General features: G+C 48.1%; 2 protein-coding genes across 14 annotated transcripts in view; one reads left to right on the top strand and one right to left on the bottom strand.

Annotated features, from left to right (window-relative positions):
• Ppip5k1 (diphosphoinositol pentakisphosphate kinase 1) overlaps positions 1-12,957 on the bottom strand; it is a 44,447-nt gene extending 31,490 nt beyond the window's left edge. For 9 of the 12 annotated variants that reach the window (XM_055626515.1, XM_055626840.1, XM_055626933.1 and 6 more), the window contains exons 1-15: positions 12,652-12,702; positions 8,723-8,819; positions 8,288-8,462; positions 7,724-7,919; positions 7,242-7,332; positions 6,952-7,037; positions 6,476-6,630; positions 6,268-6,369; positions 5,495-5,656; positions 5,277-5,398; positions 1,625-1,726; positions 927-1,013; positions 715-790; positions 491-600; positions 328-410 (exon numbers count right to left, since the gene is read on the bottom strand). In XM_055626515.1, the coding sequence (XP_055482490.1) occupies positions 328-410; positions 491-600; positions 715-790; positions 927-1,013; positions 1,625-1,726; positions 5,277-5,398; positions 5,495-5,656; positions 6,268-6,369; positions 6,476-6,630; positions 6,952-7,037; positions 7,242-7,332; positions 7,724-7,919; positions 8,288-8,434 (1,519 nt within the window). In that variant the 5' untranslated portion in view covers positions 8,435-8,462; positions 8,723-8,819; positions 12,652-12,702. Of the gene's footprint in view, positions 1-327; positions 411-490; positions 601-714; positions 791-926; positions 1,014-1,624; positions 1,727-5,276; positions 5,399-5,494; positions 5,657-6,267; positions 6,370-6,475; positions 6,631-6,951; positions 7,038-7,241; positions 7,333-7,723; positions 7,920-8,287; positions 8,463-8,722; positions 8,820-8,921; positions 8,941-11,755; positions 12,420-12,651; positions 12,703-12,912 lie in introns of those variants that run through there. The other 3 variants (XM_055626595.1, XM_055626664.1, XM_055626716.1) reach the window with 3 other exon arrangements.
• A 3,032-nt stretch (positions 12,958-15,989) lies between these two features.
• The window catches only part of Ckmt1b (creatine kinase, mitochondrial 1B), a 6,371-nt gene continuing 370 nt past the window's right edge, over positions 15,990-21,990 (top strand). The window contains exons 1-9 of one of the 2 annotated variants that reach the window (XM_055626065.1): positions 15,990-16,094; positions 17,042-17,243; positions 17,843-18,041; positions 18,256-18,351; positions 18,865-19,086; positions 19,221-19,306; positions 19,438-19,561; positions 21,216-21,350; positions 21,528-21,653. In XM_055626065.1, coding sequence (XP_055482040.1) covers positions 17,095-17,243; positions 17,843-18,041; positions 18,256-18,351; positions 18,865-19,086; positions 19,221-19,306; positions 19,438-19,561; positions 21,216-21,350; positions 21,528-21,653 — 1,137 coding nt within the window. In that variant the 5' untranslated portion in view covers positions 15,990-16,094; positions 17,042-17,094. Of the gene's footprint in view, positions 16,095-16,857; positions 17,244-17,842; positions 18,042-18,255; positions 18,352-18,864; positions 19,087-19,220; positions 19,307-19,437; positions 19,562-21,215; positions 21,351-21,527; positions 21,654-21,990 lie in introns of those variants that run through there. The other variant, XM_055625989.1, reaches the window with a different exon arrangement.

Genomic DNA, 21,990 nt, shown 5'->3' with positions numbered 1-21,990 from the left:
AAGAAAGAAAGAAAGAAAGAAAGAAAGAAAGAAAGAAAGAAAGAAAGGGAAAAGAATAGCAGCTGGTAAAGGCATTTGCCACCAGGCTCGACCACCCAAGTTCCATCCCCAGGACCAACATAGTAGAAAAAAAGAACTGATCACATAGCTGTCCTCTAATCTCCACAGCTGCTCAGTGGCCTGTGTGTCTTCCCCCTCCTCCTCTCCCCACCAAATAAATGCTTTAAAAATTAAAGAAGAAAAGGAGAGGAAAAGGAAAAGGAGGAGGGAGGGGATGAGGAGGAGGAAGAAAGCTGAATGGTAATGAAGAAGGAAAGAAGTGCTCACCTTGCCCCTCGCTGGAGGCTTTCACTCCGTGCGGGTAGTAAGTCAGCTGCACCTTCCGGTTAATACCTGAGAAGTGACCATACCTGCAGGGAGCAGAGGCAGGTCACTTTCTGCACCTCAGTTCGTGTCCCTGCTGCTGCCCCCCTGCTGTCCCCTCTCTCACATCTCCAGCACGGACTTGAGCTGCTCTAGCTTCCCAGTCTTCTCCTCAATCTCAGCTCCTGGCTCCTTCTCCAACTCAGCCAGCAGCAGCCTGGTAATGTCCAGCACCTCCTAGAGGGGACCACAGAGATCTCTGAGGGTCGCCCTCCTGCCCATCCCTCATCAATCCCACACCATCTCTCTTTCCTTTTAGACTAGGGCTCCTGACCAGACCCACCACTTTACCTGGAGCTGCTCCGGTCGCTTAAGTTTTAATTTCCCTGTTTTATATCCACCATGTTTTTCAAATAGAGCAAAAAACCTGACAGGATAAAAAGTAAGAAAATTCAGACCTCCTGGGAGCTGCGCTCCATCCATTCTCCCTCACAAAAAAAACAAAACGAAACGACAACAACAACAACAAAAACCTCTCATCTAAATGAAGACATTCTTCCTACCTTGGATGTGTTACTTCCATCTTCATCTTCTGCTTTGGAGTTCGATCTCCGTGTCGGATAATCGCAATGACACAACGGAGTTCCATCCTAAGATGGGGAGTGTCCTCAGAGCCATTCCCCCACCCCAAACCTCAACTCACCTCCTATCATCACATTCTACTTGAGGCATTAAAGAACAAAGAAACAGGGATCCGAGGTTACAGACACAGAGGTGGAGTTAAAGGGACCTTAACTCCCAAAGTGCCAGGCTCTACTAGTTAGACAGTGTAGGGACAGGAAAGAACTAGTCTGGCTTAAAGGCATCCCAAATTTTATGCAAGTCACTACAGATATTGTTCTCTTTCTTTCTTTCTTTCTTTCTTTCTTTCTTTCTTTCTTTCTTTCTTTCTTTCTTCTTTCTTTCTTTTTCTTTCTTTCTTTCCTTTCTCTCTCTCCTTCCTTCCTTCCTTCCTTCCTTTCCTCCCTCCCTCCCTCCCTCCCTCCCTTCCTTCCTTCCTTCCTTTCTTCCTTCCTTTCCTTTTTTTTTCTGAGAAAGGGTTTCTCTGTGTAGCCTTGGCTGTTCTGGACCAAGGCCTATCCTGTAGACCAGACTGGCCTTGAACTCACAGTAATCCACCTGCCTCTGCCTCCCTGAGTGCTGAGATTACAGGCATGTGCCACCACGCCCAGCTCACTACAGATTTTTAACTTTTGCTTACATAGTGCCAGATGTGGTAGGGACAATGGGAATGTCCTCAGCTTCTGTGGGGATGGACCACGGTATCTGGAACTGTGGGGCAAGCTCCCGCATGATAGTATTCCTACAAGGCGAAACATAACAAAGCTGAATGAAAATGAATGAACAATTGTATGACAGAAGCTCTCTCTCTCTCTCTCTCACATACACTGCATACACACATAAAATCATGCAGCAAAAGAAAGCATTACTATAAAGCCTGAAACATCCAAACAAATACCCCATTTAAGACAGAAATAAATTCATGGCAATGATAAGCAAGTTAACCTCAGTCCTATAAAGTGATTTCAAATTTATTCTTTTTCATTTCTTTATTTTTTTTTTTTTCAGACAGGAGCTCAAGTAGCCCAGGCTGGCCTCTACCTCCCCAGGCTAACCTTGAACTCTTGAGTCTCCTAATTCTACCTCCTGCAGTCCCAATGCTGGGAGGAATAAAGGCATGCACAACCATATATACTTTCACCTTTCTTTTTTTTTTTTAAGTTTATTTTACTTTATGGGTATTTAGCCTACATGTATGTATACTCATGTACTTGGTGCCCACAGAGGTCCAAATGGGGTTTCTGATCCCCTGGAACTGGAATCATGGGTGGTGTGGACTGCCGTGTGGGTCCTCTGTAGGAGCAACAGTGGTCTAGCCCTTCTTTTTCTAATGTGTATGGAAATTTTTTTTTTTTTTTTCTGAAACAGAGTCTCACTATGTAACCCCTGGCTGGGCTGAAATTCAGTAGGTAGAGCAGGCTGGCCTTGAACTCTAAGAGATCTGTCTACCTCTGCCTCCCTAGTGCCAGAATTATAGTATTTGCTACCATATCCAGCTTGAAAAATTGTTGAATTAATTAACTTTGTGTATGCATGTGTATATATTTGTATGTATGTGATATGTGTGTGTGGGCATGTGTGTGTGTGTATATATATGGGGGCAGTCAGATGACACTTTCTTTTCTTTTTTATTCTTAGTTTTTCGAGACAGGGTTTCTCTGTGTAGTCTTGGCTGTCCTGGACTTGCTTTGTAGACCAGGCTGGCCTTGAACTCACAGAGACCCGCCTGCCTCTGCCTCCATGAGTGCTGGGATTATAGGCGTGTGCCACGGAGCTCAGCTCCAGAGGACAACTTTCAGTAGTCAGTTTTCTCCTTCAACTTTTACATGGGTTCTAGGGACTGCACTCAGGTCATCAGGCTTACACAGCATGCTCTTTTAGCGTCTGAACCCCATCTCCAGCCTCATGGGTTCTTTTTTAGACAGAGTCTCACTATGTAGCCCTAGCCAGCCTAGAACTCACAGAGACAGATCTCCTACCTCTGCCTCCCAAGTGCTGCAATTAAAAGTATGGGCCATCTCACTCAGCCTTCACATTTTTCTTTTCTTTTCTTTCTTAAAGATTTACTTATTTATTATGCATACAATGTTGTGTCTGCGTGTATGCCTGCATCCTAGAAGAGAAAACCAGATCTCATTATAGATGGTTGGGAGCCACCATGTGGTTGGTGGGAATTGAACTCAGGACCTCTGAGAAGAGCAGCCAGTGCTCTTAACCTCTGAGCCACCTCTCCAGTTCTTACATAGTCTTAACAGCACATTTTCTTAAAACTCAGTGTAGCAGTTGACCTAAAACTTTTTTGCACATGTATGTGTGTAGGTGTATGGGTAGGAGTTCTATTCATGTGTGCAGGTGTATACATCAGTCTGTGTGCCTGTCGAGGCCAGAGGTCAAAGTCAGGAGTCCTCCTTCATCACTCTCTACCTTATGTTTTGTTTTGTTTTTTAACTTTTATTTTATTTGTATTGGTGTTTTGCCTGCATTTGTGTGTGAGGGTGTCAGATTCCTGGAACTGGAGTTACAGACAGTTGTGAGCTGCCATGTGGGTGCTGTGAATTGAACCCGGATCCTCTGGAAGAGCAGGCAGTGCCCTCAACCCCTGAGCCATCTCTCCAGCCCCTACCTTATGTTTTTAAGACAGGATCTCGCTGGCTGACCTGGAGCTCACCAATCATCTAGGCTGGCTGGCCAGTGAGCCCATTGGATTGTCTTGTCCTTGTCTCCTTATGCTGGGATTACAGGCCTCTCCCGATCTTTTATTTGAGTGCTAGCGACCTAAACTTAGGCCTCCATGCTTACATAGCAAGCACCTTACTGACTGAGCCATGTTTTCAACCTTGCACTTAAATTTCTGATTCCTCTCCTGTCCCCACACTGCCTTCACCTCCCAAATGTTGGGATTCAAGTATGTACTATCACTGTTTTTGTGAGGGGCTGGTATCGAACCCAGGGCTTCAAGCAAGCACTCCACTGAAATACATCTTCAGCCTTTTTCAGACAGGGTTTTGTTATATAGCATAGGCTTGCCTCAGACTTGAAACTCTCCTCTCTCAGTCTCCCGAATGCTAGAATTATAGGTGTGCACTGCCATAGCATAATTTTATTTTGTTTTGCTTTGTGTTAAGATAGAGTCTTGTTCTGTAGCCTAAGCTGACTTCAAACTGTGGCAACCATCCTACCTATGTAGACCTGGCTGGCCTCGAACTCACAGAGATCCATATGCATCTGCCTCCTGAGGACTGGGTTTAAAGGCATGCACCACGGGCTGGAGAGATGACTCAGCCGTTAAAGGCTAGGCTCACAACCAAAAATAGAAAGGCGTGAACCACCACACCTAGCCCAACTCTTAATAGTGTGGGTTTTTTTTTCCTTAATTATTGTGTGCATAAGTATAAATGATGTGTATGTGGGTACATGTGTTATGGCACATACGTGAAGGTCAGAAAACAAATTTGTGGAGTTGGTTCTTTTCTGCCACCTTTACATAGATTCCAGGTATCAATGTACTTTATCCTCTGAGCCATCTTGCTGGCCCTTATCTGTATTTTTTTCTTTCTTTCTTTCTTTCTTTCTTTCTTTCTTTCTTTCTTTCTTTCTTTCTTCCTTCCTTCCTTCCTTCTTTCCTTCCTTTCCTTTTTTATATAGACCTACTATGTAGCTCTGACTATCCTGAAATTCATTATGTAGACCAGGCTGGCCTGGAATTCACAGAGATCTGCTTGCCTCTGGCTCTGTGCTGGGATTAAAGGTGTGCGCCACCACATCTGGCCTAACAGTGTATTTCTTAAGCTAGACAGAACTTGGTAAGAACTGCCATACCTATGCATGCTCACTACATTTATCATTCCTTGTGTTTTTTGAATGCTTTAGGTATCACATAATATTTTAAAAGCAAAGTCATAGTATTATCATAGTCAGTGAACTAAATATAGTTACTTACACATGAGAGAGAAAGACAATCTGTTATACCTAAAACTTTTAACAGCGGTCATCTCTGAGGAATGCAGTGTTGAGGCAGCAAGGGGATGAGACATCCTTTGCCCTTGTTCATTTTGATTTTTGAATCATTTTAAAAATATTCAAAATAAAGCAAATGCTTTATGTATTTATTTATAGACACAGTCTCATATATCCCAGGATAGCTTCAGCTGTAGCTGAAGGATGACCCTGCACTTCTGATTCTCCTGCCTCCCCCTCCTAGGGGGACAACAGGCACAGGCCATTACACCCGGTTTATGAAGAGGAAGCTCCTGAATCCTCTTCCCTGGACTCCAGACCACGATGTCACTTACCCCAGAATCTTGGCACAATCATCATAGTATTTCATTGAGTTCTTGACAAAACTAAAGCCATTGACATCACACACAAAGGAGTGACCATTGGCACGAAGAAGGTCAAATCCACAAACTGTTTGCTGCAAAAACAAAAAGGCAAGAAGAATCAGAGACAGCTCCCAGACCCTGCTCCTGCTTCTCTCCTTCATCCCACTGCCCTGTGAGCCCAATCCTACCTTAAAAGCTACGCAGACCTTCCTGGCCACCAGCTTTTCCATGGCGGTCAACATGACTGGATAGCGAACCTCCTTCCCCTCACTGTCTCGTTCAACCTTCCCATCCAAAGCGGGAGACTTTCTGGCTTCAGCATGGGCATAATCTGGCCCCACCGTATACACCTGCAGGTACATAGCATCACTGAGTATGCCCACAGCTCATCCTGTATGTGAGCACTAGGTCTAAAGACTATTCGAGAATGAAAAACAAAACTCTGCATAGCCAAGAGTGGTGGCACCTGCCTTTCATCCCAACACTCAGGAGGCAAAGGCAGGAGGATCTTTGTGAGTTCAATGCCTGGTCCACACAGCAAGTTCTAGGTCAGCCAGAACTACATGGGGAGACCCTGTCTTGAAGCAAAAACAAGACAAAAAAAAAAAAAAAATCCCTGCGAAGGTTAAGAATACAAAGACTGGGGTCAGTGAGACGGTTCAGCAGGTAAAGATGCCTGCTGACAAGCCTGATGACTTGAGTCTTGTCTCCAAGATTCATGTGGATAAAGGAGAGAAGTGATTTCACCCAAGTTGTCCTCTGACCCCACACGCGCGCTACTGCCCTCTCACTCTGGTAGTAAAAATGCGAACATCTACCTCGTTTGTTATCTTCACTTGAATTCAAAACCCAATTGAAATCCCGTTTTTATTTCCTAAGATCCCATCCATACACATTTCTACTTGCTTCCCCAGCACCTCATTCCCATCCGGGCATCATAAATCTCTGTACCCACAGTAACCTTAACATCTGTGCCGTCTGTCGGCATGAACTCCTCGTAGATGTATGATCCTGTCTTCCGGACGCTGCTCTCAGGAGAGTAGACGCTGCTCCGGCTGCCAATCTTTAGGAGGAAAGGAAAGGGGGATGCTGCTGCCTCAGTCTCCAGGCCTCAGTCCACAGATGCCCTCTCCTTCCCCAACAACGGCGCTCTGCCCTTCTCCCCTCACCTTGCGGAAGAGGCGCTGGCTCCCTCCCCCGGCAGAGCTGGGGTAATAGATGTAAACATTATGGTCCTCTGCGCTCACTGGCTTCTCCACGAAGGGCTTGGGGAAGACAGCCCCATTGACTTCCACCTGATCTTCACCCTCTATCAGGTTGCACTCTGAAAGATGGTGTGTGATCGCTCTGTGCGCCTAAGGCTGTAGAGGATTTCCAACTCCGATTCCCCTGGGGTTTTAATCTATGTAACCTTTAAAATGCTATGGCCATGTGCTAGAACGATATGGCAATGCTTAGATGTGGTATTTAGACATGGTAGTAGCTATATAACAGTTCAAAAGCTCTGTCTAAAGACCCATGACTTTACCTATAATCCAGTAGTCAAAGGCCCACACAGATATGTATACAGGAGATGTTTAAGGACAAACACTAGGCTACACCATGAAAATCAAGGCAGGGAATGACCACACAGCCAGGTACTCACCCTCAGGACAGGCGGGGTCACGGTTGAGCACAGCGTATCGTGGCAGATCAATACCTTCCTCCTGTAGGATCCGGTACACCTCCCTCCTGTCACCCCCAAATAAATTAGCCAGATAGGAAAGGTGGGAGTGACTAAGGGGAAAGGCTGGAAATTGTATTTGCACCGGGAACCAGAACTCAAGAGGATATGGTACTAAACATGAAACATGTTTGGCTCTTCCCGTCCCAGAGTAGACTCCCTAAAATGGGTACTTTAGGGTCACCCACCCTCTGGTCCATAGAAAGCTATACCTATCTTGGATGTAATACTGCATGGCCAGGTCATTGATAAGGAAGGGGTTTCGAAGCTTGGAGTAAGCAACAGCTTTGTCCAGAGGAAAGCCTGTGATGGAGGGGGAAAAAAATGGAGAGACCAAAGAGAGTTGAAAGAGGCAGAGTGAAGAACAGCAGGAGAGACTGTGACACGAGAGAGCCACAGCTGCCACTGAGCTCCCCCACACACCTAACCCAGAACTTATCTGCCCACTCCTCAAGTCTAGGACATCCATTAGGAAAAATGAATCCAATTACAAATAGGATCCTCTCAGAGACCCAATTCTATCCGAGACCTAAGTGTGTTAGTCATTCTGTGCAGCTGGAGTAAGCTTTAAACCATACCCAGAAAACCCTGAAATAGAGGAGGCAAACTCCTCTTCACCACTCTCTTGCGTGCCTGGAGGCTGGCAGCCTCTTCCTAATGGGATAGTAAGCATTCGCCCTTCCTAGACCCCAACCTTTGGAGTGGAAAGAAATGAGACAGTGGCAGGACGGCCACTTCTCCACAGGCTCGTTCAGGATCACGTCTTCTCCCAGGATGACAACAGTCAGGTAGTCAAATCTGCAGAGTCTCTCTAGGATTTGGGTCATTGGCTTGGACTTGGATTTCTTGGTCATGGCACAGATGCCAACGATAATTTGAGGTTCTGGAGGCTGCAGAAAAGAAAGTGCTATCAGGGACTCCAGATTCCCACCTATGTTACCTCCAACACTGTCACATCTTTCTAGGGCAGTTTCTTGTCAGGACTTTGGACCTAAGGGATAAAGGGCACTTACCACAGAAGAAACACTGTGGGAAAAGCGTCTCTTCAAAAGAAGGAGCAGTGACAAGAGGAGGAAGAGCATTTGAGCAGGGGTTTCAGAGAGGGGCAACTGACCAATCTCTACTGCCCTTCCCCTAGCTGACATAGAGCCTGCTTACAACAGGGGATCTGTGCTTGCAAAGAACAGAAGTGTCTCCATCCACTAATGCTCTAGGGTAGGGCCCCAGCACTGAGCCATACCCCTTCCCCTAGACTTACCACTTCATCCTCCTCATCCTCCAGGAGCTCGCTGTCACTCACTTCCATCCTGGTGCCTATTCCACAGGCGCCCAACCCCTCATCTCCAGCTCCAAGAAAGAAGTGGGCCGTAGTGCTCTCGTCCTCATTGGCCGTCAATGACCACATCCCCGCCGGGGCACCCAGTCATCCCGCTCTGCGGAAGGGGGTGCCCAATCAGCTTAGAATCAAAGCACCCTTGCACGGGGATGGTGCACAGGGAACTAGGCAACGAGGGGGGAACCGCAACGGTACAGCGGGAACAGAAGCAAGGCTATGGAAAGGACCAACAAGAAAGGAAACGACGTGATTTGACATGCCTAAAGAGGAGCAAGAGCAAAGCAAGGATGCTTTTTCCTCCCTGTTTATCCCACCCTAACCAAGAACTGGCAAGAGGACCGGAAGATTAAGGCTTACAGTGCTGGCATGACCCTGATTCTGCCAGCAGGAAACAGCGTTAACTCCGGGCAGCAAGTGGCAGAGGCAGTTCTTCAACGAAGGCTACTGTTGATTCCTACCAAGAGAAGGGCAGAGGGGCATTTATTTCAAACTCTGGATTCATTCCGTAATACTCCAAGCTCTCTCCCCCACAGCACTGCTGGAGCCAAGGGCTCACCTCAAAGCAGAGGGGTGCTACAGCTCAGAACTCCATCTTCACTACTACCTGGGTTAACTCAAGAGACACCAAGGACACCCTCCATTTGCCTCCTTCATGCCCTCCACCTTAAAGGACAGATACCCAAATCCGGAGAATCGGTTTAAGAAGTCTGGTGCTGGGTGGGGAGGGGAGTTGAGAAGGAAACATCCGCAGAGCAGTTTGCAATCCATCCTCAAACTGAAATCTCAGCGGTCCACCCACGGTTAGACTACTAACCCAATGCTGGTCTACGACAAGGCCCTTTAGACAAGGCCCTTTATAGCAGCAGCTACGCTGGAAAAGAAAAGTCCTGCCTAAGGCAAAATCGGGAAGAATATCTTATGAATTGGGATCAGAACAACTTGGCAGTTCCACACACATCCACCTAGAGTGTTAGTGGAAACTCCAGTGACGGGAGACAGTTCTGGTTATTAGATCTGGAAGGGTGCTGCTCTGGTATCCAGGGAGCAGACGGCAGAAATGCCACAAGGAATTCTAAAATGGATGTGCTAGCTCAAGATCTCCCAGTCCAAACTGTTAGCAGCACCAGGGTGGACAGACTACCACGGAAAGACACAAGTGAACACACACAAGGACATTCTTCCCTTTCCCGCCTCGAACTAAAAACAACCCAGCTGCCGTAAGGAGAAGAATGAAACACTATGATGCAGAATGTAGAAAAAAAAAAAAAAAAAAAAACCACAACTAACACTAAATTTGAAAACTGAATGAGGGACAGCAGGATCAGTGGATGCCGGCACTTGCCTGCCTCGCCTAACCACCTGAGTTTGAACCCTAGGGCCTAACATGGTGGAAAGAGAGGACTGACTCCCACAGGTTGTCCTCTGACCTCCACATGTGTGTTGTGGGTCTACATACATACATACACAGTAAACATACAAATTATATGCAACAAGTTTCCAACTACAAACTGCGGAGGTGTACGCGTAGCACAATCATTTGCATAAACAAACATCACGTGCTATTTATGACTTCAAATGCAATTAGTGCAAGTTTGTTGTTGCTTGTTGTTGTTTTTAAGCATTTATTCCATATGTGTGGGTGTTCTGCCTGGAGATGTCTCTGTACATTTTGTGCAGTGCCCACAGAGGCAGATGAGAGCCCCGTGTGCTGGGAACAGAACACAGGTCCTTTGAAAGAACAACCAGTGCTCTTAATCACTGAGTGAGTTAGCAGTTTAAAAGTAGGCTGAGCAGGGCTCGGTGGCACACAGCTGTGATTCCAGCCCTCAGGGAGGCAGAGGCAGGTGGATCGCTGAGTTTGAGGCCAGCCTGGGCTACAGAGCAAGCCCAGAACAGCCAAGGCTACAGAGAAACCCTGTCTTGAAAAACCAAAAAATAAAAAAATAAAAGTAGACTGAATCTGGGCATGATGGCTCACGCCTTTTGTCTCTGAACTTGGGAGGCAGAAGCAAGGAGATCTCTGTGAGTTTGGGGCTGTCCTGGACTACATTGTGAGTTCCAGGCCAGCCAAGACTATACAGTGAGACCTGTCTCAAATTTGTAACAGTGGTGCTACCTTAGAAGAAAAAAGAGAAGGGTGCTAAGCGTTTTTAGTGATACCTACACAGCTTTGCCTATAAATGTCCATTTTTGAAGCTCAGAAAGACCTGGAGCAAATACACGCAAGACTAATGTTTGCTAACTCTGAGTTTTAAGTATATGAGCAACTATTATTATTTCCAAAAATAAATGGAGTCATTCAATAGACATTTTCCATGTTCCACAGTCCTCAGAAACACTGGCAACACGAATAAAGCCCAGAGCCCCTTGAATAAGTTAACTTACTCTTACAGAGTCTTAAGGTCTTCAATAACCCCTCTCTCCACGTTTAATTTAAAATGCTTCCATTACAACTGGGGTTGTGGCTTTGATTAGAAAATTACAGACGGCCTTTATATAGACCTCAGTGTTCTCAGTGTCTTCGCCATCTGATGGGTATTGCTCAACTGCCACGAGACAGAACATTCTTCTACGTAACAGCTCCAGTTGTGCACTGCTGTTTGCACACATCTCCTGACTGACAGGCCTTTCCTTTGAATTCCCTTGGAGTGACCTAACCGTGGTATTCCCAAAGATAACTCACAACTTCTCCAATTGGAAGTTCGTCGCACTGCTGAAACAGGAGTTCTGCCCAGTGTCTAAGCCTCCTTCACCCCACTGCCCTTTAGGTCCTCCCCGGGCTTGCACTTTAAACATTATCCAGCCATGCTCTTGGAATTCTAAGGCTCTTGGAATTCTATTACAACTCTGTAATGGGAAAGAAGAGGATGGAGGGGTCTGTTCACAGACACGGACTGAAGGGGGAATGAAGGTCCAAATTCACAGTTAACAAAGCAAAAATAGAAGCCTGACAGGAATAGCTCTGACAAAACCAGGCTTTCTGTGGATGTGCTTCTGGGAGAAGCTGGGGTTTTAATGTGGTGTTCCCAAAACCACGTTCCTGTTTTCTGTGCTCCTTCCCCTTCATCTTCTCCACAAACTTTGTTGCATAAAAAAAACTGCATATTCTACACTGGGCTAAAGGGCAGTCTTGCTATGGAAGGAAGGGAAGGGGTAGGGTAACAAGAAGGCATCTAGGGAGCACCTACACTCAATCAGATCTGGAGGAGGCTATAGGGCAAGGGTAAACTGTAACTTGGTTAGCTCTTAGAATTGAGGGCGGTTTGCACAGTCCTCTAATTTCCTGGAATCACCTTGCATTTGAGAGAGGCCCCAAGAACAGTAAATAACACAGAAACCCCACACCACCACCAATATTGGATTTTTCCATCTCCAAAAATGAACCCTCACCCCTTCGTGTCCCTTTTCTCCTGGATGTTTTGAGGCAAGCTCTCACTCTGTAGCTCAGGATGGCCGCAAACTCATGGCAATTCTCCTCCCTCAGTCCCCCAAGTGTTGGCACTACAGGCGCGAGCCGGTCTGCCTGCTTCCCACTTCCTTCCTGAGGCAAGTTTTAATGTTTCCGACATATTCCTTATTCTAACACCAGTCAACCATCTGCTGCCCGTTCTCCCTGTCAGCTCGCTCACCCTACCTTCTCTCCCCAGCAAATCTGTGACGACGGCTCTTTACTGACTCTCCTAACCTCAACTCTCTGCACACTGACGGCTGCACCCCAGCCACTGACCAATTAATGCAATGAATCCAGCCAATTCTCCCACTCGGTGACTCCCAGAAGTAAACAACACTTCAAACCTGCACATGAGTCATCACACTTGCTAACACTTTTTTTTTTTTTTTTTTTTTAAGACAGAATCTGTGTGGCTCAGGATAAGCCTTGAACTCGGGATCCTCCTGCCTCAGCCTCCAGGATTCACTTGGTAGCATCTTTTCGTTAAGGAGGAACACTTAACGATCCCCTTGAACGCCCGAGGGCCGTTCCTTCTTCAGACTAGCCCTCCTGGAGGGTCACCTCCTCTCCACAGTAACCCATCCCTCGGTAGACCCTCGCCCGTGGCCGTCAGTCCCTCCCCTCGCTCGGCCAGCGTTCAGAGCCCGGGGGTCCTCCCTTCCCTCCTCCCTCCCCGAGTCGCGCACGACCCTCCACCTCGGTCCCCCTTCTCTGCGATCCAGCCCCGCCCCTCCTCCCAGAGTGCCCAGCCCTGTCCCTGCAAGCCTTTCCCGCCCCCGGGGGTCCCCTTCTTTCTCCCGCAGCCCCCTCCACAGCCGCCCCTTCGCCCACTGACCCCCTCCGCCGTCCTCTCCCTCGGCGCTGGGTCACGAATCCCGCCCTCCCATCCTGACTGCCTCCGCCCGCCCCCGCCGTCCCCGCCTCGCTCTCCCTCCGCTGACACCGAGGCCTCCCGACCGCGCCGCCCCTCCGGAGCCGTCCCCACCCGGGACTACCCCACGGCCGCGAGCGCAGGCCGGGCCCTCCGCCGAGCCCACCCTCCCCGCTACCGCCCCCAGCCCCAGCCACTCCCCCACCGCCCCCGGCCCGCACTCACCCGCCTCCCTCCGCTCGCGCAGCCGAACCTGCCCGCAGCGACACCTGACAGCCGCCCAATCAAAGCGCGACTCCTCTGCGGTCCCGCCAATCGGCGGGCGGCGCGCACCGGCAACAAGTCAGGCTGCGTTGGCCGGAGCCTCGGAGCGGAGGAGGGCGGCTCCTAGCGGCTGCACCAGGGAATGCAGCCTGATGCTCTTGTGCCCGTCCGCATCCTTGGTCTCTGGACAGGCTAACCAGGCAGACCAAGGGGATGGAGATACGCCAGGAAGAGGCAAAGTTTGTGACATTGCACCTCCTTGAGGGGGGAAAAAAATGAGTCTCCTTTTATTCTGTAAAAGTGCGGTATAAGTGGACATACGCTGAAAAGTAGACACAGCTGAGAAGACTTGGGGATGCGGGAGCCAAACTCACAGACAAGCAGACTAGCAGACAGGTGAAGTTAAGGGTGAGAACGAACAGGCTCTTTTGTAAAGGATGTAGGAAAACGGCGGACAAGGAAAACTGAGCAAACTGCCTTCTAGCTCCACCCCTTGCTTCTTCTCTGCTCCCCAGCCTTGGAACCTGAAAGCTGGGTTTGAATCCTGTGCTTAAAACCGTGTAGCTTTGGGGACCTCACTTTAACTTCCGGAGCTCTCACTGCTTATTTGTGAGGGCGGGACTAAACCCCTATTTCACGCAGTGCTGCTGCCTGTGGCAAAGGACTTGAGAAAGGCAGTGAATGCAGAACGAGATTTATTTTGGCTCAGGGTTTCGGGAGTTTTGGTCCTTAGCTCCATCTCTTTGGCCATGAGGAGTGGCAGAAAACAATGGTGGCTGGGTAAAAGCCACTTGCTTGTTGGCTAATAGGAAGCAGCAAGGGAAGGAAGAGGCAAAGGACAAATTAAATTGTCTGAGGCATGCCCACAGGGACCTACTTTCTCCAACTAGGCCCTACGTCCTCCCTCTCACCATGCTCCAATAATATGTTATGAATTCATCAAGGGGTGATTAGATTAGCACACCCCAGAAAACAATCACCTCACAAAAGTCCATCAGCTGATAACTAACCAAGCTCCTATACATGATCCTATAAAGGACATTTCTTTTCTTAAAAAAAAAAAAACATATATTGATCATAAAAAAGCATTTTCTCCTGTGTATATTATTGCCTTCCTTAAATCGTCATGTAGGCTTCCCTGGTCAGGAGTTTGAAATTCCCCATTTTCTTTATAACTTTAGGGACCTTACAGTTTTCCTAGTTGGGTGCCTTATCATACTGACTCCCCAACCCCCAGGCCTCCTGAATGGATGGCTGATTCTAAGAACAGGGTCTACAATCATCAATGGTAGTTAATGCTCAGACTCTCCCACTCCAACCATGAGAGCAGGTAATTACAGCAGCTCCTGAGTAGAAACTTTCTCCAATGATCCCACTGAAAAGACTTTGATCCTGGTCATATGTTGGAGTGATCTAATTCTCAATGAAATGATACACATATCAAGGTTCCTTATAATTGCAGGGTTCATTAAAATAGTAAATATTAGTAATAATTATTAACAAGTAAATACAATACTGCATATAATGATAAATTCCCATATGCAATAGAATAGTTTTTTTTTTTTTGTGTGTGTGTGTGTGTGTATGGGTGTTTTGCTTGCGTGTTTGGGCGCCGTGTGTGCCTGGTGCCCAAAGAGAAGAGAAGAGAGCATCAGATCTCCTGGAACTGAACTTACTGACTGTTGTCGGCTACCTTGTGTTTGCTGGGAATTGAACCCAGGTCCTCTGAAAGCAGCAACTGAGCCATCTCTTCAGTCCCATACGGTAATTTCTTTTTTTCTTTTTTTTTTTTTAAGGCTAAGCCAACTGTAGAGCACACAGAATTCTTCTTTTAATATTTTATTTATTATGTATACAATGTTATATCTCCATGTACACCTGCACGCCAGAAGAAGACACCAGATCTTATCACACAGATGGTTGGGAGCCACCATGTGGTTGCTGGCAGTTGAACTCAGGACCTCTGGAAGAGCAGCCAGTGTTCTGAGCCATCTCTCCAGCCTCAGGGAATTTCTTAAAATGACTAACAACATAGTGTCTGCCTATCAGGTGCTCACAAAGAATAAGAAAAGTGCACAAATACGTGAATCTTTCCAGCAGAACTATTATTTCCTGCAGAAAGGCATTTTCCAAACTTGAATAAGTTCTCTACTCTGGCTGCCTTTATTTCTCTCTCTGTCAGTCTCCCTTTCCACCTCCTATCTTCTGAACACCTTCTCAGCCAAATAACAGCCCCATTGCTTTGGAAGATTATCTCCTTCTTTTATCTGGATAAATATACACCATCCTGAGTAATTATATTTACTTACTCATGCCTACTCCTTCACCTGGATAATGAACACCCACAGCATAGGTAATTTTTTTTTTTTGGTCTCTCCAAAAGTGAAAAAGCTCCAACAGCAGATTCCAATCTATTCTCTGAGAGCTGCTATTTTAGCAGGAGAAGGGGCTTAAGTAATGGACCCCAGAAAAGAGATGGCTGGCTTCTAAGGATGTGCATAAATGAGGAAGGTCAGAAAGGAGACCTGTGGGGCTGGAGGACTAATAAGGGAATGTGTATTAGTGGGGCCAGCAGCAATTGTGAAGGGTAGTTCTTTTTCTCAAGTACTCTCTTAAGACTTCCAAACATCTCACCATCTTCTGGAACGCTGGGAAGCGGAAGGAAGATGTTATCAATGCTAATATGCCTGCTCTGCCTTGGCTGGCCCTCCACACCAAAGCCTCTGGTCCCTGTCTCAGCTCCAAATTTCATTCCACTTCCTGCTATATTAAAAGTCAAGTTGCACCTAGTTCTGCTTGAAGCTGCAGAAACAAACCCTCTTGACTCTGAATGTGCACTTCACAAGAGAGAGAGAGGACCAGGAAGAAGGCAGAGAGTCCCTGATGACCTTATGCTCTTGGACACCACCAGCCTTTACCCTCCAGATTAGACTGCGTTAGAGAGCCGAGAGAAAAAACCCATGTGGTTCAGGAGACCTGTGCCTGCCTGTTCCATTCCACACCCCGTCACCTCACCACACCCTTCTCCTCTCTTTATATTCCCCTCCAGTCCAGGAACTGCCAGCTGCAGAGAAGGGAGAGAAGGAAGAAGAAACTCACCGTTCCCTGTCCAACCCCAGCCCCACACCCAGGGCAATCAACAGGTAGGCAAGCTCTCAGACGCTACGCAGGAGACCTGCGAACAGCAAACAGGTTTAAGCCTGGGGTAGAGGAAGAAAAATAGAAGATCAAAGGTGAAGTAGGGGATAAGGTAGAGGAGGAAGGAAAAAAAAAGTAGGGCCCCCCATAAGAAGGGGAGGCTAGAACTAGCTAAGCTGAAGACTTGGGGGCGGCGGGAGGGAAGAGAGCGTAAATGGAGTAAGAGCTATTAGTTCCTCGACTCTTAAGGAACCTTTTCCTCAACCTTGTTAGGAAAGCCTAGGTGTAGCAGGGAGTTCCCTGGCCCTCTTCCTGAGTCTTAGAAAAAAGGTGACCTTGAGGCAGCAGAGTGTCTTCTCCCCTGTGCTCTCTCAGCCTTTCTCTTCTATCTGTTTATTCTGCGGTTTCCCTGCGGCTGCCTCTCCTGGGAAAAATGGAGAGATTGCGTGCAGATCGAATTCAGAAAAGAGGCTGGGCAATGTCACCCCTTCTCCCCCCTTCCGCCCGCCCCATCCCCATAAAATAGACGGATTGGGTTTCAGATTAAACAGAGGGGGCAAGGGAGAAGGGGGTTTCAGGCTCGGGCGTCCCCGGGGTGCTGTCCTCTACTTGGTGCTGAAATCTGACCACCCTCATACTTGGTGGGCCTCTGTCCCCAGCCCCAGCGCACGGATTTCGGGTCTTCCTAATTACCTGGCTGGTGCTACCCAACCCCACCCCCGCACACCTAGCGCGGTGGCAGGCGGGAAGGCGGAGCCTGAGAGAGCCCCACCCCTGGAGACTGCGGCTGGGGCCTCCCTCTGCTCCGGGTGGCCGCTCGCTCGCTCGCTCGCTTCGCTTCTTCTGCAGCCTGGTTGGCACCGGCTGCCACTCAGCTTCAGCCTTCATCGTGACTCCTATTTCGGCTTCAGCCTCGGACCCTCTCTCTACCCGGTTGCATCCTCCCTCCTAGTTCCTGACTTGCGCCAGATCCTGCTCCGAATCCAGTAGCCGCATCCCCAAGCCATGGCTGGTCCCTTCTCCCGTCTGCTGTCTGCCCGCCCCGGACTCAAGCTCCTGGCTTTGGCTGGAGCTGGGTCTCTGGCCGCTGGGATTCTGCTCCGCCCGGAATCTGTACGAGCCGCCAGTGAACGAAGGAGATTGTATCCCCCGAGGTATCAGAGCCTAAGACGCACGAGGTGGGGGCTGGGGGCGGTAGTGGTGGTGATGGGAACCGAACGGGTAGAGAGGATGACATGAGCAACAAACAGGGCCCCGGAGATGGATTTCTGTACAGTTCGGAGATGTCAGCCGTATAGAAGCCGTAGGGCCAAATCCATAAGGAAAGAACATGTCTCAGGACCTGTCATCCGAGATCACTGCCTCCAAGCAGCTCTGGCTTTGCGAATTCTGGGCTCACCCACTGCCCAGATCCCTTATTTGACAACTAGAAACTACCTTTTTTTTTTTTTTCTTATCTCGACCTATTCATCCTCATTCTCCCGAATTCTCCTGAGCCTTTCCCCTCCCCCATCCCTAATGTTGAGCTCACTAGAGAAAATTAACTGTGTAGACATGGGGGGGAACTGAGGCAGCCACAGGCAGCTAGAGCTATTGGGAAAGAAAAGACCCTGGCAATCCCTAAGGAGATTATCAAGATTTAGCCTACCTCTAATTCCCCCTCCTTCCAAGGAGCATAGCCAGACACAGCTCCCAGGAGACAGCAGTAGGTCTTCTGCCTCCCTCCATGGTTTACCGGGTACCCCCTTCCCAGCGCTGAGTACCCAGACCTCCGAAAGCACAGCAACTGCATGGCCAGTCACCTGACCCCAGCAGTCTATGCGCGGCTCTGCGACAAGACCACACCCACTGGCTGGACGCTAGATCAGTGCATCCAGACTGGCGTGGACAACCCCGGCCACCCCTTCATCAAGACTGTGGGCATGGTGGCTGGAGATGAGGAGACCTACGAGGTAGGGGGTCCCCTCAGAGACTCTCAGGTGACCCGAGCCACTTTCCCAGAAAGCCCAGTTCCTTCCTCCTAAAGAGTCCTCATGTCTGTTCCCTCAAGACTCTAAATTGTCTGTACGCAAAAATCTTCTGACCCAGTGATATCAATCTACAGCTGGAGTGTAGAGGAAGGAGTTTCCTCTTTATAACCATTTGTTCCTCTTAACTCCCTTCCAGATATTTTCGGAACTGTTTGACCCTGTGATCCAAGAGAGACACAATGGCTATGACCCCCGAACGATGAAGCACACCACTGACCTTGATGCGAGTAAAGTGAGCCGATGTGACACTTCCTGTTTGCACAGCCTTGTGCACAGCGTTCTGTATCTCCAGTCATTACACCTTGTTTCCTGGCTCATGGCTACACTGCTGAGCTTTCAAGATTTAGAAGAGAAAGGACTACATATCTTGAAGAATAGCAGATAGGAAGACAGTGGATAAGAGTGACTATGTCAGGATAATGGGGTTGAGGAGAATATGATCAAAGTACAAAATTGTGAAAGAATTTTTTAAGAAGTGACTCTGTCCTGGCTGGGTGTGGTAGCCCACACCTGTAGTCTCAGCTCTCAGGAGGCCCAGGACACACACACACACACCCTTACACATACAAAAAAAAAAAAAAAAGGTTGTCCCCAAAGTGGGAAGTTTGGAAAAATGACCACAATGTCTTCTTCAGTTCCCAGGCCTGTCCAGTGTGGCCCTTCCAGGGCTTGCTTCGTAATCCCTAGGAGCCCCCCTCCCCACCTTGTACTTCTGTGACTTACATTCATTTCTCCTATTCCTCAGATCCGTTCTGGCTACTTTGATGAAAGGTATGTATTATCCTCAAGAGTCAGAACTGGCCGAAGCATCAGAGGCCTCAGCCTCCCTCCAGCCTGCACTCGGGCAGAGCGACGCGAGGTGGAGCGTGTCGTGGTGGATGCGCTGAGTGGACTGAAGGGGGACCTGGCTGGACGGTACTATAGGCTCAGTGAGATGACAGAGGCGGAGCAGCAGCAGCTGATCGATGTGAGGGGCCTTGACATAGGACAGGATTGTGGGAGCAGATGGAAAAGAGGCAGAGGGGAGGCTGAGCCACGGAGGAGAGATGACCCAGGCCATACTGTGAGAATCTTTAAGTCCAATCTCTTTATTCTCCTCAGGACCATTTTCTGTTCGACAAGCCTGTGTCCCCATTGCTGACAGCAGCAGGAATGGCTCGAGACTGGCCAGATGCTCGAGGAATCTGGTATGAGGCTGATTCTCTCTCTCTCTCTCTCTCTTTTGTTGTTTGTTTGTTTTCCTAGTATGCACACACTTTTTTCTCTGTCTACCCCAGTTCTTGTCTTGCCTTTTGATCCTTTTACTTCCTGCCCTCAGGCACAACAATGAGAAGAGTTTCTTGATCTGGGTGAATGAGGAGGACCACACCCGGGTCATCTCTATGGAGAAAGGCGGCAACATGAAGAGAGTGTTTGAGAGATTCTGCCGGGGCCTCAGAGAGGTTAGACAAGGGTGCACGAGGGAGCTAGGTGGGAGGACATGAGAAAAACCAAAGAGCGGCATGGGTAGATTGGCTGTACCATGTGTCAGTCAGCCCAAGGTGCTTCTGCTAGTAGAAAGGGCCATTATAGTCATGCTAAAACAATAGTTACAAACCAGGGTCATCCTTGGAAAACCAGGGCCCACAGTTACTCTAGAAACAGGAAGGATGTCAGTAACCTAAGGAAGGAAATAAAGCATAATCTCCACCCAGTGATGCAAAGAAGGAACCAATGATATGGAAGGAGGTGCCGGGGTGGGTGGTACGAGGCAGGCTGCGCTGCTGAGGGGAATATTTGAACCTAGACTGTTGTAGGGGTGAGAAACCGGTATGTTCGTGATCCATCACCCAGTTCTGAGCCAAGGTTGGCCTTGACTCTGGATTCTCTCTGGCATTGTATCAAGGCTTCAAGCAGAAAATTCTAGAGAGACTAAAGAAGGTAGAGGCTGAAATGGCCTAAGTTCTAGATTGCACGGTTCTAGACGCGAGGTGAATCTTCAGTCTTATGTGGATTGGGTCCTCTGTATTTAATTCTGTTAGAAACTGCCAAAGATCTAATCCGTACGGTATATTTTTGTATCTACAGTTTTATTTTTGGACTTATAAAGAAAGAGCGCTTCCCTTTTAGATTCTAGCTGGGAAGCGCATACTATTTTTGGCAAGGAATGGATGATGGTCTCTGAGTGCAACGCGAGCGAAATACCCTGTAATTATATGACTCAGTTTCCACATCTATAAAGTTGAAATTATAAGATTGCCTATATTTTAGGTTGTGAGAATTCAATGAAGAAATGCCGACAAAGTAATTGTTCTACAATTAGTGTTAGCTTCAGCATGAAGAATGCCCGTGCTTGTGATTCCTTCTGCTGCTAGAGAGAACATCATCGGTCCTTATATTGGACAGTGGTCTTTATGTTTATTGCTCTGGAAGACCCCTGCCTTGTCAATTCTAATGGTCATTGTGGCGCTCAGGCTGGCTGAGAAAAACAGGAACGCCTTTTAAATGCCCCCTCTTCTCACATGTACCTATGAATCTGGCTTCTCTGCTCTATTTTCTTATGTCTCTCTGCTCTATTACATGTGTTCCTGCAAACCTTAGTGGCTCATTTCTGTTCAAAAGGACCCTCTGCTCTTTGTCACAGAGATAATTGGTGCATGAAGAACCCATGAAACAACCAGTCATTTCCCTGTCCTGTTTACCATTCTGTTCATTTCATAGGTCACTCTTAATGTAGCATCAAGAAATCTCAAGTTTCTTCCATGAACAATCTATCTGTCCACAATCTTATCAGTACGCATATGATGTAACACCAAAGTTACCTTGCATGTACAATAATTTGTTGTTGTTGTTTGAGACAAGGTTTCTCTGTGTAACAGAGTCCTGGCTGTCCTGAACTCGCTTTTTAAACCAGGCTGTCCTTAAACTCACAGTGATCCTCCTGCCTCTGCCTCCTGAGTGCTGGGAGTAAAGGCGCGTGCCGCCACGCCTGATAATAATTCATGTCATTCATCCCTCCTCAACCATTGTAGATGTAGTTCTAGAGTGTCTGTGGGGATAACTAAGAGGGACACATCCATCCTTGATTTTTTCACAGCAGAACCTCTGTTAACACAGGTGGAGAAGCTGATCCAGGAACGAGGCTGGGAGTTCATGTGGAATGAGCGTTTGGGATACATCTTGACCTGTCCATCTAACCTGGGCACTGGACTTCGGGCAGGAGTGCATATCAAACTGCCCCTGCTAAGCAAAGTAAAGGATCTATGGGGTCGGACAGGGGTGAGAATGAGAGGGGGAGGGGTTGGATGGGGATGGAGGAGGTACTCTGAAAGAAGTCAGTCATATTCGATCACGGCTAGAGGGCCAAGGGCAAGGTAGAGACAGTCTTTGCCTCTACTGACCTGCCCCTGATCTCTGTCTTGCCTCTAGGATAGCCGCTTCCCAAAGATCCTGGAGAACCTAAGACTCCAGAAGCGCGGGACTGGAGGAGTGGACACTGCCGCCACCGGCAGTGTCTTTGACATCTCTAACTTGGATCGACTTGGCAAGTCAGAGGTGAGGCCTTAGGAAGCAGGTGGAGGAGCTGAGATAAGACGTCGAGCGAGCCTCAGGAATGTAATAAAATCTGAAGCAAAGTTCAGGTTGAGCTGGGGAGGGAAAGCAGGCTTTCAGAGGTGGAAGATCAGCGCTAAAGAAAGGAATTCAAGCCGGGCAAGGTGGCGCATGCTTTTCATACCAGCAGAGGTAGGCAGATCTCTGTGAATCCCAGCCAGCCTGGTCTACAGAGCAAGATCCAGGAGAGCCAGGGCTACATAGTGAGAGCCTGTCTCTAAATAAATAAACAGATAGATAGATAGATAGATAGATAGATAGATAGATAGATAGATAGATA

This window comes from Psammomys obesus, unplaced genomic scaffold, assembly GCF_907164565.1.
Source record: "Psammomys obesus unplaced genomic scaffold, mPsaObe1.curated_primary_1811, whole genome shotgun sequence".
NCBI lineage: Eukaryota > Metazoa > Chordata > Mammalia > Rodentia > Muridae > Psammomys > Psammomys obesus.
Note: the sequence above shows the minus strand (reverse complement) of the source record. Positions and strands in the feature narration are given on the sequence as shown.